General features: G+C 50.3%; 1 protein-coding gene across 4 annotated transcripts in view; it reads right to left on the minus strand.

The window, feature by feature from the left end:
- Nucleotides 1–735: 735 nt before the first annotated feature.
- The window catches only part of fam13a (family with sequence similarity 13 member A), a 45929-nt gene continuing 30541 nt past the window's right edge, over nucleotides 736–16123 (minus strand). Inside the window, exons 15-26 of one of the 4 annotated variants that reach the window (XM_076032618.1) lie at nucleotides 11234–11390; nucleotides 8939–9004; nucleotides 6740–6956; nucleotides 6521–6662; nucleotides 5935–6016; nucleotides 5647–5852; nucleotides 5290–5373; nucleotides 4790–4885; nucleotides 3885–3968; nucleotides 2309–2508; nucleotides 2121–2222; nucleotides 736–2020 (exon numbers count right to left, since the gene is read on the minus strand). In XM_076032618.1, coding sequence (XP_075888733.1) covers nucleotides 1897–2020; nucleotides 2121–2222; nucleotides 2309–2508; nucleotides 3885–3968; nucleotides 4790–4885; nucleotides 5290–5373; nucleotides 5647–5852; nucleotides 5935–6016; nucleotides 6521–6662; nucleotides 6740–6956; nucleotides 8939–9004; nucleotides 11234–11390 — 1560 coding nt within the window. In that variant the 3' untranslated portion in view covers nucleotides 736–1896. The remainder of the gene's footprint in view (nucleotides 2021–2120; nucleotides 2223–2308; nucleotides 2509–3884; nucleotides 3969–4789; nucleotides 4886–5289; nucleotides 5374–5646; nucleotides 5853–5934; nucleotides 6017–6520; nucleotides 6663–6739; nucleotides 6957–8938; nucleotides 9005–11233; nucleotides 11391–16123) is intronic. The other 3 variants (XM_076032630.1, XM_076032623.1, XM_076032639.1) reach the window with 3 other exon arrangements.

A 16123-nucleotide genomic window follows, 5' to 3' on the forward strand; every position in this document is an offset into this window, starting at 1 on the left:
ACGGTGCTGAGCCACAGTGTAATAGATGTGATCCGCAGAAAGCAGCAGTAAACGCACTGTGTCATTTTGCTGACATTATGGAACGCCAAAATTCAAATTCAGCAAACGTCTACTTCAGCCATTTGTGGTCAGCAACAAATGCACCATATTAACCGTTCCATCTGGGTCGGGTGGCAAAGGGGAGCAATCCGTAAAATAACACTCACGACACAGTAACAGTCTGAAAGCTCGTTAGGACTATTTTTACTGAGAGGTCATCAGCACTTTATAATGCTGTCTACCCTTTGTTTTGTTTCTTTTCAGATGACCTACTTTAGACAAAATGTTCCCCAGACAAACAAGCTAAGAGCTCAGATATGATGTGCCCATTTCCCGCCCTCTAAACTTTGTCCAGGAAACTTAGGATTAATTGATGGACTAAAAAATAGGTCACTTCATTTTCATTATTTACAGCAGCTTCTTAAAAAAAGATAACCTGCTTTATAAATATTGTGCCGTCATAGCCTCCTTCTCTTACCTTCGATAAGATAGTGGCGTTGCACTATAATAATCATCACAAACATGACTGTTGCACCAAATAATGTGATCGACTGTTTCCTGCTTGACACTTCTAGTTAGAGCGAATCGAGTTCTCGCATCATCATCATCATCATCATCATCATCATCATCATCATCATCATCGTCATCGTCATCATCATCCCACACAGAGAAAATCAGAACACACAGCCTGCACAGTTTCAGTAAAAATATGATTTCATTTATATTATATACAAAATAGAAATTGATGTACTAAAATGTACACACTCAAGAGTTCATTGAAGCCTGGCCAGTGTTTACATTCAGCAGAACAAAATACACAGTCATCATCGTCCGTGTCGGACAAAGAAAGGAAAAGTGTACTCGCCCACAGAAATGTAAACGTACACATCCATCCATATTTACACAGTAAGAACAGGTGGACTACAGGAGAGGCCAACCAGGACCAGGACCAGGACCAGGACCAGGACCAGGTCTAGTCTGTCAGAGTCTCACAAAACATCCTTCTTAGCATTGAATATTGTGACAAGAGCACATCATTGATTCCAAGACAGGAAATAGCTTATTTGACACAAAGTTAATAAGGAAAAAAAACAAAACAAAACCCACAAACACACACTCTCACTGTCACACTCACACACACAACAGTGCCTCTAATGTCCAGTCAAATGTTGAAGAAAGCACTAGGGATCACAGACATGAGCTGATTGGGTTCACAGCTCCTGCATTCCCGCTCATCTCTGTCTTTGGGTTGGATTAAAGTTTGAGAGGAAATACTGGATTTAACTTCTAGAGAAGCAATTAGAATGAATTAGAAAAAAGAATGAATTCCCGGTGTTACACAATGCCAGAGCAGAAACACACAAATCTCATTTGTTTAGTGAACATTGACGAGTCATGCAACTGCCGACGTCTGTCTTGGAAAAATACACACAAAAATTCTGATTTGCAAAGATTTTCAAATAGCAATCATATCTTTTTCAACAACTGTTGTTTTTTTTAAGACTTCTACGGCAAAGTGAGAAAAAAATAAATTTTGTACTAAAAAAAAGAGAGAAAGAAAAAGAAACTACATAAATTAGTGACGTCCAGAGTGATTGTAGTTCCAGTTTGTGTGCGTCTCTGCTCGGGTCACGGGTATAAAAGGTGGTCCTGTGAAAGGTGAGGTCTGCCCGGAGGGGAACCTCTGCAGTGAGGGCAGCTGTCGTGCTGAATCTGTGGTGGCGGCTCCACAGGAAGAGCCCGCTGCGGTCGGCAGGAAGGGGTTAACCGGGACGTTCCTCCGAGTCGGGGACACGAGCAGCAGTGGCGACGCGGGCGGTGGGCCTCCCGTTTGAGAGTTTCTAACGTGAGTTGTCTTCAGATAAACTTGCTGGAGTCTCTTTTGCTGATGAGGACTTCCAGCAGCCGCAGTTTGGCCTTGACGTGTTTGTATTCGCTGTACTCCTCTGCCAGCGGGGAGCGGTCCTCTTTCTGCACGTTCCTACGGGGACGGCACAACAAACAGCGAGCGACGTGTAAATGCAGAGCCGCGGGGGAAGGGGGGGGGGGGGTGTCTTCTTCCAAAATGTCTTTCTTCTCACCTGCCGTTCTGCCGCAGGAACTTGTCCTCGAACTCCTTCAGGTTCTTGCGCAGCCGCTTCTTCTCCTCTCGGGCCTCTTGGAGCTGCACCACCAGCTCCTCCCTGTCAGACCGGGTGGAGGGGAGACGCCGCTGTTAAATCTGACCGTCAATAAAATGCTCAATAAGCAGCTCCGCTTGGAGACTTACGTGGTGGCGGCGTGCAGGTTGGACAGCCTCATGTCGCTGGTGTTCTTGGAGGGGGAGAGCTCGTCCACGGGCGAGATGAAGCCGTCTGCCTCCTCGTCCACGTGGTCCAGGAAGCTGATGACGCTGACGTCGGGCCACACGCTCACCGTGGTGAACTGCGTCTTGGCGTCTGCGTCGTCCTCCGAGCCGTCCTCCTCCTCCTGTGGGGGTCACAGAGAGGTCAGCGGGACCACAACAACGCCGACCGGAGGCGACCAGGAGGGGGCGTGTTAGTCACCAAGGGACAGAAAACACCGCCATGCGGCCCGCCGGGGTGCACCGCCGTGGTCTGCGGACCATAATTGACTTGATTGTGATTTGAGTGGGTCGACTAGACTGTCAAACCGGTCTAAAAACCGCTGTGACAGCATTCAAGAATGATTTCGTCTAGTTGCTCCTTGAATACTTCTCAACTTCAGGCCAACATTTTGTTATTTAATCACAATACTACATTAGAAAAATAAGGCGTAAATAAACATCAGGATTCTTATAGCCAGTAACACAAGCGATCTCTTGAAGTGGGTTCTCCAGGACAGTGTTTTCCAACCACTGTGCCGTGGTACACGAGTGTACCGTGAGACAATGTCAGAGGTGCCGTGGAAAATGATCCAATTTCACTTAATTGGTCTAAGAAAATAATACTGTGCTTTAAAAGCAATGAGAGCCTTGCTTTCTCCCTCAATTCCTCCCAGGATATCAGCTTTGTGTGCATCTAATAGTCGTATAATTGGTTATGCTAGTATAAATGGATGAAGATGCTATATTGTCATTATTAAGCTAAAAGTGTCATTTTCTAATATCTTAGGTTGGCGCTGTGCCTTGGGATGTTTTCTGGTTCACTAAAGGTTGAAAACTGCTCAAGACACCCAACTCCTGTAACTAGGAGGACACGCAACAGTGAAAATATTCCTGCTTGGAATTCTAGAGCACTACACTGCTGTAAATGCACCATATAATAATACAGACAACACTACACTCAGGGACCAAGGCTGCTCCAATGGACTCTGAGATGGAGCAAAGATCTCAGATTGAGTTTAATATGGCACCTTTAATTGTCACAGTGCAGGACAAAGGTCGCTGAATAATCAATATTAATTACCAGTAATAGAAGATAACACTTTTCTTTGACCCGCTGGCCAGTTCAAGTATCTGGTTCACTCTTGAGAAACCACTTGTTAATATATGGTCAGTGCAGACTCAAGTAGTAAAAAAAAAAAAAATACAAATAAAAAATAATAATCATTCATCCACAGCAATCATTATTAATGTCGACACTAGTTCAGCTCGCACACTCCAACCAATGCAGATGAATCAGAGTTTCAAACATCAGGTCCAGGCAGCTACTGATTCAGAGTCTCTACGTGTGCCAGAGGCGGGAAGCCACCAATCAACAGGCAGCGGTCTGGGTCGTTAGAAAGGGGTTGGGGGAGGGGAGGGTTTGTGGGCAGGGCAGGGGAGCTGGAGTGTGATTATTTTAGAAGCGGCAGCGGCAGCGGCAGCAGCAGCAGCAGCAGCAGCAGCAGCAGCAGCTCTTCACCTTGATATCATCGAAGAAGAGTGCGGTTTCACCCTCGATAATGGGCTGAAGGAGGGGACCTCTGCGCTTGCTGGAGGGCGAGCCCTGCGATGTGACGGGCAAGAAGGAGGCGTTAACCACGCTGACCACCGACTGACTCAGAGCCACGCCTCTATGGGAACCTGACTGGCCCTGAACTGGTCGGAACAGAACCAGAGGTCCGAACACGTCTCTCTGCAGAACACGCAGTTTCCATTTGACATGGAGTAAATGAACACAGGAGGAAGCTCAACGGGTCATTGTGTCACCTCTGAGTCCTGAGTCATAATATGAAGAGGCCTTTTACATATATGAGAGACGGAGCTGTTTAATGATGTGTGTGATCTTTTCTGCAGGATAATAGAGGTGCTGCATTATTTAGATTATGCAGCGAGTCAAACTTCATAACGGGGGATTATAGATAGTGCATTATGCAACCCACCACATGCTGTATGTACTGTTTGTTCCTTGTTGTACCGCTACGGTCACATTAAAAACACAGATAGGCTAACAAATATTAAGGCTCTAACTTACTAATCCCTCCCCTTATGCATTGCTATAATGCAACCATCCCTCCGTTCTAGCCCTCTGCTCCCCTCAGCAGCTCCTGATGTCACTTCCTGTGAACTCAATCTGCCACCTATGAGCGCCTTTGCGGCCGGGGATTCACTGAGCCGCTAAAGCCGGACTTAGAGCCTCTGGAAGGTGGATAAAAGGTCTGTGGCACGGTCGCCGCCGAAGCCGCCGCCGGTTCCCACGGCACGGCCGGCGTGAGCCGAGGATTAGGCTTCCCGCCCGCCGACGAGCGGCAAAGAGCGGCGGGACGACCGGGTCGGGGGAGGAGGAAGGAAGACGGAGAAGAAAGAGGAGGAGGAGGAGACACTCACGATGACGGGGATGGTGGAGGCCCGGCAGAGGATCTGCTTGACCAGGCGGTAGCGGTCGTACAGCGGCTTCATGACCTGACGCTCGCTCTTGGTGACCTGCAGGGGGAAGAGTGCGAGAGTTAGCCCCGTGTTTGCATCCATGCTGTCCTGCTCTTCTGCTCTGCATGTGCCGACCGTTTCCTGAGTGGATCCGACATTGGTCGGAGAAAAAAAAATTGCATCTATCCTGACAGATTTTTGGCAAAAGCTGTGCACAGCGCACGCTAATCGCATTGAAGACACTCCTATTCCTCCTCCTACTCCTACTCCTCCTCCTCCTCCTCCTCCTTTCTCTTCTAGTGGTAAACAAGATTCACTCGGCTCCGGCCAGAATGTCTGGCTGGCAGTCGGAGAGAAAGAGAGACAAAGGATCGGCTCTGTCCATAAGTGCGTTTGTTTGCTGAAGGTGTGTGTGTGTGTGTGTGTGTGTGTGTGTGCATGCGTGTGCACGAGGGCCTCACCGGTCGACCGTGTATGCCCTCGTAGTACAGCAGCGCTTTCTGCAGGGCCAGTTTCTCCGCTCCGATCTGCTCCCGTGTCATATCCTGTTGGCAGCAGTGGGACAGGAAGTGAGCCGGCAGACCTCGAGTTCTCTGTGTCGGAACGCTGTGCTGGCTTGCAGCAGTGAAAATCAAAAACTCTGCAACATGTTCAGAGACTGTTCTTAAACATGACTCGACAGTTTCTGGGAAAGAATCGCACTGAAACTGTCAAAGTAAGGCACTAAGTTTTATATCTGGGTTGTGAAAAAAAGAAGAAAAACAAACTTTTTCAAACAAATTAATTCCACAATTTATTGCTCCTAATCGGCGCCTCACCTTGATGTCCTCGGGCCGGTTGACCTCGTCCCTCTTCTCCTGCAGCTTCTTCAGGACGCCCTCCAGCGTGCTCTCCACCGGAGGCTTGGGCACCTTCTCCTGCGTCGGCTTCTTCTCCAGCTGCGAGCCGAAGCTCTTGGGCAGCGTGTTGCTGCGCTGGCGGGTCAGCGGCGGCAGGTCCTCTTCCGACTTCAGCAGCTTGTGTTCTGGTGAGAGACGCGACGGCGATTGGCGGACGGGTTTGGGACGGGAGGACAAGTTGAGACGCGAGCGAGGAAGCCCTCTTACCTTTCAGCTCCTTGCGGAGCTTGGACAGCTCGGTCACCCAACGCAGCACCTCGGGGTTTGCAGCTTTGTCACTGTGGGATGGCTGCAGGGATGAGAAAGAAATGTAATTATTTATATGTATATACATATATATACATATATATATTTTTTTTATTGAGAGAGGGCATTAAAGTAAAGTACTTTCGGTCAGACCATATTCAAGTTTTTTTCTGCAATGCAAGGAGCACTGAAAAATCAGCCACTTAGTTCTACCATTTGTAAGGTACCAGCATACTCAGCCCACTTGATCCAGCGTTAAATATTCTCTCTAATTCTCTCTTTGCCTTTCCATCAGTCATTAGCTGCGTTTCCGTGACAGTTTTTCGCAAAATAAAAGCGATATTTCTAAAATTTCAAAGTACAATTGCCATTTGGAGGCGTTTCCATTGAATGGTGTGGAGCAACTGATGCCTTGTTAGGTCTTTGGAATTACAAAAATCTTAAATCTTGCGATTCCCAAAGGTGTCACGCTGAACCGTGACGCCTGTAAAAACGACCTGCTGCTGCTGCTGCTGCTGCTGCTGCTGCTGCTGCTGCTGCTGCTCACCCGGTACTTGCGCTCGTCCTCGAACCTCTCCTCGAACCTGTGGATCTTCTTCTTCAGCAGGTGGATCCTCTTGGTGAGCTGCGCCGACGTCAGCTCCTCCTTCTCGTCGTCGCAGGAGCCGAGGGAGGAACTGCGCCTGCGGCTGGAGACGGCCGGGACCATTTTCAAAGCGTCGCTCCTCCCGAACAAAAGCCCGAGTGTGGAGTGGTGTTCTCCTACCTGACAAAGGAGTGAGAGTTGGGTGGCGAGGGAGGCACCTCGGTGTCGTCCAGGTACTGCTGGCACTGTCCGTAGGCGTAGAAGCGAGGGGACAGCATGGGGTCGCTGTCCTCCTCCAGCAGCTGGCGGATCAGTCGGCCGCCGGCGTGCGGCGACAGCCGGGCCTCCTCGCGGTCCATGCTCTCCCTCTGCAGCGGCGAGAAGGCCGGAATCGGTTCTAGAAAACGAAAAAATCAAAAAAATGCATGAAGATAGGTACCATCTGTTTGCTTATCTGCTATCTGTGTCAGAGAAGATGCAGGCAGCACACACGTTAGTCGGAGATCAGAAAGACAAAAAACTGTTTGGTTTTCATTTCACGAGAGAGCAAATGTGATCATTTCTTTTTCTCCATCGGGCCTCGCCTGCCCTTTAAAAACCCCCCAAACCACGTCAAGTGGAACAAAAACAAGATATGACATTCCCTTAAAATTTGTTTTACTCGTGACTTTAAACTTTCCCCGCATTGCTGACATCGTCTGGATCCTGTCTAGCATGTTGCAGTGACCTGGCAACCGCTGAGATTTCAAGTCTGGAGGAATTTCGGAGGACTCTGCAGATCTGCACAGGGTTAGTGGCCGACAAAGAAAACAGGAAGCTGCTGCAAGCGGGTGGCAGTTGCGAAGTAGCTCTCGCAATGACTTGCCTTCTAATCGAACTCCAAAAAAAGAAAAGAAAGAAGAGCAGGAAGAGGTTGTGAAAAACTTTTTGCTCCACTCCCAGGAGGCTGCAGTGGGTCATGGGACACGCTCGGAGTGTCGCTCCCGCAGGAAGGAGAAGCCTGGCGCTGCTGCCAGCTCGCTGGAGCAGCAATAAGGAGATCTGATTGGCCTGCCTCAATGTGTCAGACGGAGGCTTCGCTGTAGCACCTTCCAGCTCGCTTCTTCTTTTTTTTTCCCGAGGGAACCTCTTACTTTCTGCTATCTTTTTCTTTTTTCTGAGGGTGCCTCTTATTCGCAACTATTTTTTTCTGTTTTCTTTTTTTTTTTTACTATTTGTTTATTTTAATTTTTTTTTACTATTTTTTTCTTTTCTTTTTTTTTTGCGGGAGTCTCTCGTTTCCAGCTGTTTCCTATGGAGCCTTTCCCAGACTGATATGCAAAATAAATTGCACAGATTTGCTGTGAACCGAACCGAGACACGCAAGCTTGCTGTGTTAGTCTCCTGGGTTACCCCCCCCCCAACACACACACAAGCACACACTGGCAACAATTGTGTGCGGTGAAAATAGCAGCGCAGATACCCCTTGACGATCCACGTGCTATTATTAATGGCTGGGCTGCTCTGTGGGATAATGTCAGGATCCTGACCTCTGTGAATAGCCATGATGAGCCTGCGGCTGCTCCGGTGGGGGTGGGGGGGGTGGGGGTGTAGTGGGTGAGATGCTGCGGCTAGACAAGAGGGTTGAGGTTGGGGGTGGAGGTGGATCGGTGCAACATAAAGTGAACCCTCTGCGCAGAACTCAGCGGGGACGACGTGGAGGTATTTATGGAAAGACAGGCGGGGGGGAGAGGCAGACGAGCCCAGGACGAGGGCATCAACCTGCAGTGTCAACAGCCCAGGTGATGGAAAGAACACGCAGGCCCGGTCGGGAAGCGCGCGTGGATGTTTTCCTTGGCGAGGGCGAGCCGGGCCGCATGGGCGACCGCCTCGTCTCAGGTTCCGGCTCTGGACCACCTGCACGTGGAGGTACGTGCAGATCGCAGAGGAGCGCACTACAAGGCCGGGCCAAGGCGAAAGTCCCCCCCGTCGGCTTCCTGGCCGCCGCCTCCTCTGGCCGCCGCCTCCTCTGGTCGCCGCCTCCTCTGGCCGCCGCCTCCTCTGGCCGCTTATTATCTTTCTAGGGGAGAAGGGCAGCCGAGAGGCTCTGTGGCATTCTGAAATTAATCCTTTAAATCAACCCGCTCGCCGACGGTTCTGGGATTAAACGGGAGCGGCGAGACATAAAAAACGCGGCGGTCTGCCATTTTGGCGAAAGGTTGGCGGGTGTGCGACGCCGGGGCCGCGGCGTTCTGCACGGTTCAAGCATGTTGCCATGCAGTGGGAAAGGTCACTCGCACAGCCCGGCCTTTCTTTCTCTCTTTCTTTTCTCTTTGACGAGCAGCCGAGGGCAGCGCAGGCCGGCGACGACGACGCACGGCGATGCAGCGTCACACTTACCATCGCAACAACTCTGATGGAAAATGCTTTTGAAATCGAGGAAGGGGGCGTTAAAGATGGGAGAATCTGGAGGGAGACACAGAGGGAGATAGAAGAAGAGGGAGATGACAGGAGGAAAAACAAGGGGGGGAGGGGGGGCAGCAGATAATAATAAATCGGGGGGGTTTCCCTCCACTGCTGCTGTTTGAGCTCCTCTTGACAGACCTCTTCCCACCGTGGCTAACTGGAACCAGTGCAATACCACCAGGTCACCATGACAAGTCCTGGCACGGGCTGCACTGGAACAAAGGTCTCGGCACCCGTGCCAAGTGTCCCTCGTCTGCCCACAGGACCCTGTTTGTACAGTGTGAAGCCTCCGGTGCTTCTTTTTCCCAGCTAACCGCGCCTTCAGCTGACCGGCAGCTGCGCTGGCATCACTTTTCAGCCCGAAATCCAAAATATTAAAAGACCGGCTCAGTTCTGCACGGTGCATTTTTTGAAGTCCGCAACAGCGGCGCGCGTTCTTCAAACGCTCTACTTAAAGCACCAACAGGGCCGAAGTGCAGAAGTGCAGAAGTGAGCGGGCCTGTCACAGCCAATCATGCCGATTCCCCGCGGCGTCCTCGCTCGCTGTGAACATAGTTATGTATTCAGGACAGAATGTACAGCGCGCAGGATTAAGAGGAGGTGAAACACCACAAGCAGCAAGCCCAGGCGTCAGATTCAAATGTGTGGTTCAGGTCGGTGTCAAAACCAGCACCTTTCGTTTTGTTCATTTTAAGTGAAGCTTAATGTTTTTTTTCGTTTCTTGTTTTTTCCCTGCTCAGGAATGTTCCCGCAAAAGGGAACCAACCGGCCCACTTTCACACTCCTTCCAGCAGAGTTTTTGGCTCAGCTTCAATATTTGCATTGGTGAATTTCCTCTCCGAAGCTGCACGACAACATCATGTGCAACTCGGAGTGTAAATGATCACATGTGGCCACTAGAAGGCTCCACAAAACGTGCAGTAAGTCAGCTGTGGCTCCAAACAGACTGTCCAAATTGTGAGATTTTTTTGTGTGGGACAGTTTTGCTCTCAATGCTTCGTTTAACAGCAAATGGTGATTTGAGGGAGGACGTGCAGGAGGGTAGTGTGTGTTTGTGTGTGTGTGGGGGGGGTCGCTATGGAAATATGTAGAAACATGATGCAGCACGTCCATTAGCGCCACTTCACTATAGGACACAAACCTGTTGGTTCCCATTCCAGGATCGTGCGCAGAGAAATGGCTGGTTTTCAAACCTACTGCAGCTGCAGTGTCACAACACCTTAGCTCAACAATCAATGAGGCAATCGGACACAACGCCTCTTTTGTGCGGGCAAACAAGCTCACAGACAGACTGGCACGAGAGAACGCAGGAGACGCAAGCAGCGAGGAGTGCACACGCTGTACTTGCACGTGCACATTTGAGACAATCAAAGAAACAACAACACACACACACACACACACACACACACACACACACACATACACACACACACACACAGAGCTCTAACAGAACTGAAGCTGTGCAACTCTCCAAAGACATTCCAGGTCTGGTGCGTGCAGCCTGTTGACAGTTAGCATCAGTTCCCCTTTTCCTCTAGCGATTGATTTCCGACTTACAGTGGCAGCAGAGGGTTGCCATCGATCCCCTGTCAGAAGCAGGCAAGAGTGCGGACGCCCAGTGCACGACGACTCAAATACAACCATAAAAATAAAATAAAACATATACAAAAAAAAAATCCAACTGTCAGTGGTGCGACCTGCTGTCTCGTCTGGCCCGAGTGAAGCAGCGCACCTCGGCTGAGCGCGGCCCCTCCAGATATAGGTGTCTAGAGCACTTAAGAGGATCTTTTACTATCAAATCCCATTGGTGAGACAGCAGGAGCTGCATCAGGAGGAGGAGCATCAGGAAGCAGCAGGAGGACTGCAGCTGCTACCCAGACAACCGTGTGCAGGCAGGGCTGGGTTGCGGGAGGAGGAGGAGGGGGGGGGGAGGGGGAGGAGGAGGGGGAGGGGGAGGAGGAGGAGGGGTTGTTGGTGGTGGTGGTGGTGGTGGAAGCTACTGGTTTGTCCGGACATGTGTGTGTGTGTTATTGAGTGTCTCTTCCACAGCGGAGCTACTTTCAAAGGGAGCCAGCATGCGTGTGTGTGTGTGTGAGAGAGAGAGAGGGAGAGAGAGAGAGAGAGGGAGAGAGAGAGAGAGAGAGAGAGAGAGAGAGCGAGAGAGAGAGAAGCGGCGGACGCATGTAAACAAGCGTGAGAGCGTGTGCGGGACGTCCTGCGAAGCCTCACCTCCCCAGCTGCTGTCCTCGGTGAGAGCCGTCAGGTCCAGTCTGGGCACGTCCTCGCAGTCCGGGTCGGCGCCTCGCACCTCCCCCCCGCCGCCGCCGCCGCCGACCCTCCCCATGTCACAAGTGACGGGCGACTCCGGGATCTTCATCCTGAGCGTCTGCACAACCATGAGAGCAGTGGAGAAAGGAGCCCTGAGCGGAAAAACGACGGGCAGCCTGCGAACACACTCTTTAAGTTGAGCCACACGCTCGCTCACTCCAGCCCTGCCTCGGCCCAGGGGGCCGGCCCTCGCCTCCCATTGGCCGGCTGCTCGGGGCCAAAACATCCACCCCGTAACCAGGACCCGCCCCCGTCTGCACAGTGCCGCGAGGGCTGGAGTGCTGCGGCTCCTCCCACAGCCTTCCGCGCCTCCCTCCCTCCCTCCCTTGTTTTTTTTCCCTGCACAGTAGTCTTCCACCCCCCCCTCCCCCCCACCCTCCTCCACATGCGTGGAGTCCCCACCCTGGTGCCGCTCTGGACTTGTTTGTTTCACAGCAGCCAGAGCAGCATGGGAGGGGTGTTTGGAGAAGGAGATAGAGAGAAGGAGAGAAGGAGGGAGGGAGGGCGAGGACAAAAAAAAAAAAAAAAGAAGCAGTGTGAGCGAGCACACGTAGGCTGACTGGATGTTTTTTTTTGTCCCCTTGCACCCCCGCCTGCCTGCCTGCCTGCCTGCCTGCCTGGCTGCCTGGGTGCACGCAGACGCGCGGCCGAGGGCAAAGGCAGAGCGCCCTCCTACGCCCTCTCTTTCAGCACCTCATTACTTTTTCAGATGATCATACCCTTCCCGACCTGCACCCCCGTCCCCCACCCACCCACCAGCTCAAACTTTTAAAATAACTCCCTGATCAAACGATCAAAGCTGTGATGAGCCATGGTGCGAGTGGCCCGGCAGAGACGACGGATCGCCCGGCTCGCTCATCCGCTGAGAATGTGTCCACGAATCACTTACGGTAAAAACCCAGGGGTGGCGGGGGTGGGGTGGGGTGGGGGGGGGTCCCGTTTCCTCTGTCCGGGCGTGGGACCAGGCTATTTTTAGGCGGGGGGGACAGATACAGATACAGTACTACTAGAGCCTCATAAAATGTCACAGATGGTTTGACAGGAAGGGGCTGGATTCTGAACGTGGCCACGCAGGAGCCCCTCCTCCCCCCCCCCCCCCCCGTTTTGGTGTCTTCGCTCCTCCAAAACAACAAGTTGTTATTTTTGCTTGTTTTGTTTTTTTAATGGGAAAGATCAGCACAAGTCTTAATGAGTCTGGAGACTGAGTGTGCGTGTGCGAGCTTAGTGCAGGCAGGAGCAGGAAGTGTGTTAAATCTCCTCAGCTGTAACATGCGTAACAACTCCGGTGCGGCGAGAATCACACAGAACTTAACTAGAAGAGGAGGGGCTGGGGGGTGGGGGTGGGGGGGTTTGGGGTGTGTGTGGGGGGTATTAACGGCCGGAGAACACGGCGACTGGAACACGCCAACCGTTCCCAGGCACTTACTGTCACTGCGCTCAAGTGCCTCCCGTGAGTTGGTACGCGCCGCACCCGCGACACTCAAGGTCTGCTTATCAAAACAGCCAACGCGGGCTAAGGTAACAGGAAACGCACAGTCGGAAGACCCCGCGTGCACACAAACAAACAAGGACGGCCGCAGAGTGGACATTCTGTACTGAAAAGACAGAGAGTAAAACACGGGTTCGGCATCTGTAAGTTAGGCAGCACGACTCTGTTCCTCTGACAACTTCCACGCGACATTCGATGAGGAAGAAACAACGGAGAGAACGAAAAAAAAGTCGGATGTCTCATCTTGACCTTGACCCATATTAGATACTTCAGAACCGTATTGATAATACGGGCTAATTGGTGCTGCAGCAAGAGAACACAGAACAAGTGAGTTAAAAAGACAGTCAGCAGCACCAGCAGGTCAGAAAGCCATGATTGGTGCAACATAAGACAAATCACTAAGATTTCAGTCATAATTGTGCCTTCCCCCTGTCCTGCATTCTAAAAAGAGACACTATACTACAGTCACTGCACATCTTTTCCATATTTAAGTCAACAGTTCATCTATTATTCCCGTCTTCATCAGTCTAGCTGAGGCCGCATCCACAATCACTCCAATGGCAGCTTACAATTGCAAAAACAGAAGTTGGTTTTGCATGTGGACATACGATAAATCCATGCTATTGAGAATATAGAATAGAATAGAATAGATGTACTTTATTGATCCCAAATTGGGAAACATACACACACATGGCACACAACCAGCCCTACAGAATCACAACCGGGTAACAACTGTGTAATATGTCGCACAATAATCTGCGCATATCAGAAAATGAAGCTCAATTGATCGGAGCTAAAATGCACTGATCCCAGGCGAGTCACTAATCAGTGCAGCTCCAATGTCAAATACACACAAGCCTCCATGTTATCAGCGACACAAGGGCGCAGCTTGAGGCTCATTAGTCGTTTCCGGCGTCCGACCACACTGTTCAAGTAGCAAACTGCACCCATCTGCTTGGCTACGGGCACAACAGCACGGCGCTCTGTCCAGGATGAAACAAAAGTCACAACAGACGCAGGACTGGAAGTATCGACCGTTTCCTCATTCCACACTATTTTACATGAAGAACGGTAATAGATCTGTTTTAAGACAATCATGTAGTTGTACTGGTTGTTTTATTATTGCTGAGAGCCGACGAACACTAAACAGTAGCGACAATGTTTGACAAACAGCTATTAAACCTGGACTTTCCGTCCTTGAAGGACAGAGGGACAAAGGCGGCCCTCTTCGCTGGGCTATTATTTTGTCATCAAAGCAAACTAAAAGGACTCATTAAGAGCTCCACTCTCAGCAGTTTAACTGACTGCTTCCACCTGATTATTAAAAGCGGCCGACTCTGACACGCTGGCAGCGTGATGGACGTCAGTGTGAGGCGCGCTGTGCAAACCCACTTCACTCCCGAGGAGGAACAGAGTGGATTAACAAGCACAGATGTTAGAGTTCACCGAGGTCCCGGTGTCTTTCAGAAGTGTGTGCACGTACACGCGCACGCACGCTGCACTCACATTCACTGGAACATTTACCAGCGTGTTTAGTCAAACGCACTCAAACCTCGATTACGTCACCGTGACATGTCCAGCTGGTGCAAAGGCGGGGCATGATGGACGGAGCTTAGGCCACCATGTGTCCATGCATGCCCCCTGTGGGGGCGTGTGAGTGTGAGTGTGTATCTGTGTGTGTGTGTGAGAGAGATCACTGGGCAACGATTAACCAGTCTCACATATAAAGTGGACAAACAAACACCTTTAAGTAGACTGGGCTGAGAAGACACACACACACACACACACACACACACACGTTCACCATCCATTTAAAGGACTTGCACACAGGTTTTTAGTAGATAGGTACAGTAAATCCTTTTTTACGAAGATGAATTTTTAGCACACGTGAGACGGCAGGCCACGTATTCCACTATCAATTTCCTCATAATGCAGATTAAGGGTGTAGCTGATAAGTTGTGTGTTTTATCACTTTACAAGGACTACTTGAGCTATAAAAAGACACATGAACTAGCAATGACTCATGCAAAACACCAGCGCACTCATGACCACGCGGTTTGCGAGGCTGCGTGAGCGTTTGGATTTTGCCGAGAAGTCGTCAAAAGGAGGACTGCTGCTTGTTAACCACAGGCCTATTGTTTCGGCAGACTCTCTCTATGGGGTAAATCCAGCTCAGAGGGAGACAAAGAGGGCTGACAGTAACTATGGTGTGATGTCTGTGTTATAAGAAGGTCTATAATAACCAGCTGCTGCGCGAGCCTCCCCTCAGAACAGTGCCGTGTCGGCTCCAGATGGCCGCAGTGGCACAGTGCGGCGCTCCTGGTGGCGTCGCTACTTGGAATCCATCTGGGCTGTGCTGCTCAAAGACACTCAGCATTTTTTGCCGCCGCGTTATTTTGTTCAGAGGAGCCGGATTAAAATCACAGCTTTTTTTTTCTTTTTTTTTTAAACAAATGGGCAAAGTTTTGTCTCGTTTCGTGATGTCAAACGGCTCCAGTCATGCAAAACTTGAAATGAACAGCACAGAAGTGCTGGCTGCTGCGACAGTCCTGCTTTCTCAGCACGTCATGCTGTGAAACTGCATGTGCAAGTTGTGTTCATCAGCTGCGGGAGGATTACAAAGCACGGACGGGTGGAGGAGCAGGGATTGGAATGAAACAGAATACAAATAACAATAATGCCGGCTGCTTGCAATTTCATTTGCTGATGAGCATCGATATTTACACAGGGACTGGGTCAACTTGCAATGAGCCCCGGCCGCCCTGATTTTACAGCAGTCCAGAATGTGGTGAGCTGTTATTTCACTCTGATGTGAATGATGTGAAATCATACACAACCTCAGGAGACATACGATTAACTGTCAACTCCTGAAAGAAATTGAGTAACTCCTAAAATCCATATGCAAGTTTTGAAAATCCCGTTAAGAAACGGGTATGACGTAAATCCTTCATCATGCATGGCGTCCATAACATATAATACGAAGCTGATCTGCTGTGTCAGCTGATCAAATGCAACAATGAAGTCCAATGTGCCCGTCTGCCCAGACATTTCTCTGACACTTCAAGCAGATTGTTACCAATCAGACTGCTGCCATTGATACAAAGTCATATTTCATCTTAAGCTGATGGGAAAATAATAATGCTCAAACAAATTCCAGCAGTTTTATTCCTAACACAAAGGTGCTGGCTTGGAAAGAGCTACATATCCGTCCTAAAAATCTCAATAACGGTAAAGGCAGGAGCTGATGCTGTAGCATTAGCAGTTGAAAGAAACATCTGAAATAGATGCATCTGTCCCAAATA

This window comes from Nelusetta ayraudi, unplaced genomic scaffold (assembly GCF_046127955.1).
Source record: "Nelusetta ayraudi isolate G7.1 ecotype Tasmania unplaced genomic scaffold, CSIRO-AGI_Nayr_v1 ptg000004l, whole genome shotgun sequence".
Lineage (NCBI taxonomy): Eukaryota > Metazoa > Chordata > Actinopteri > Tetraodontiformes > Monacanthidae > Nelusetta > Nelusetta ayraudi.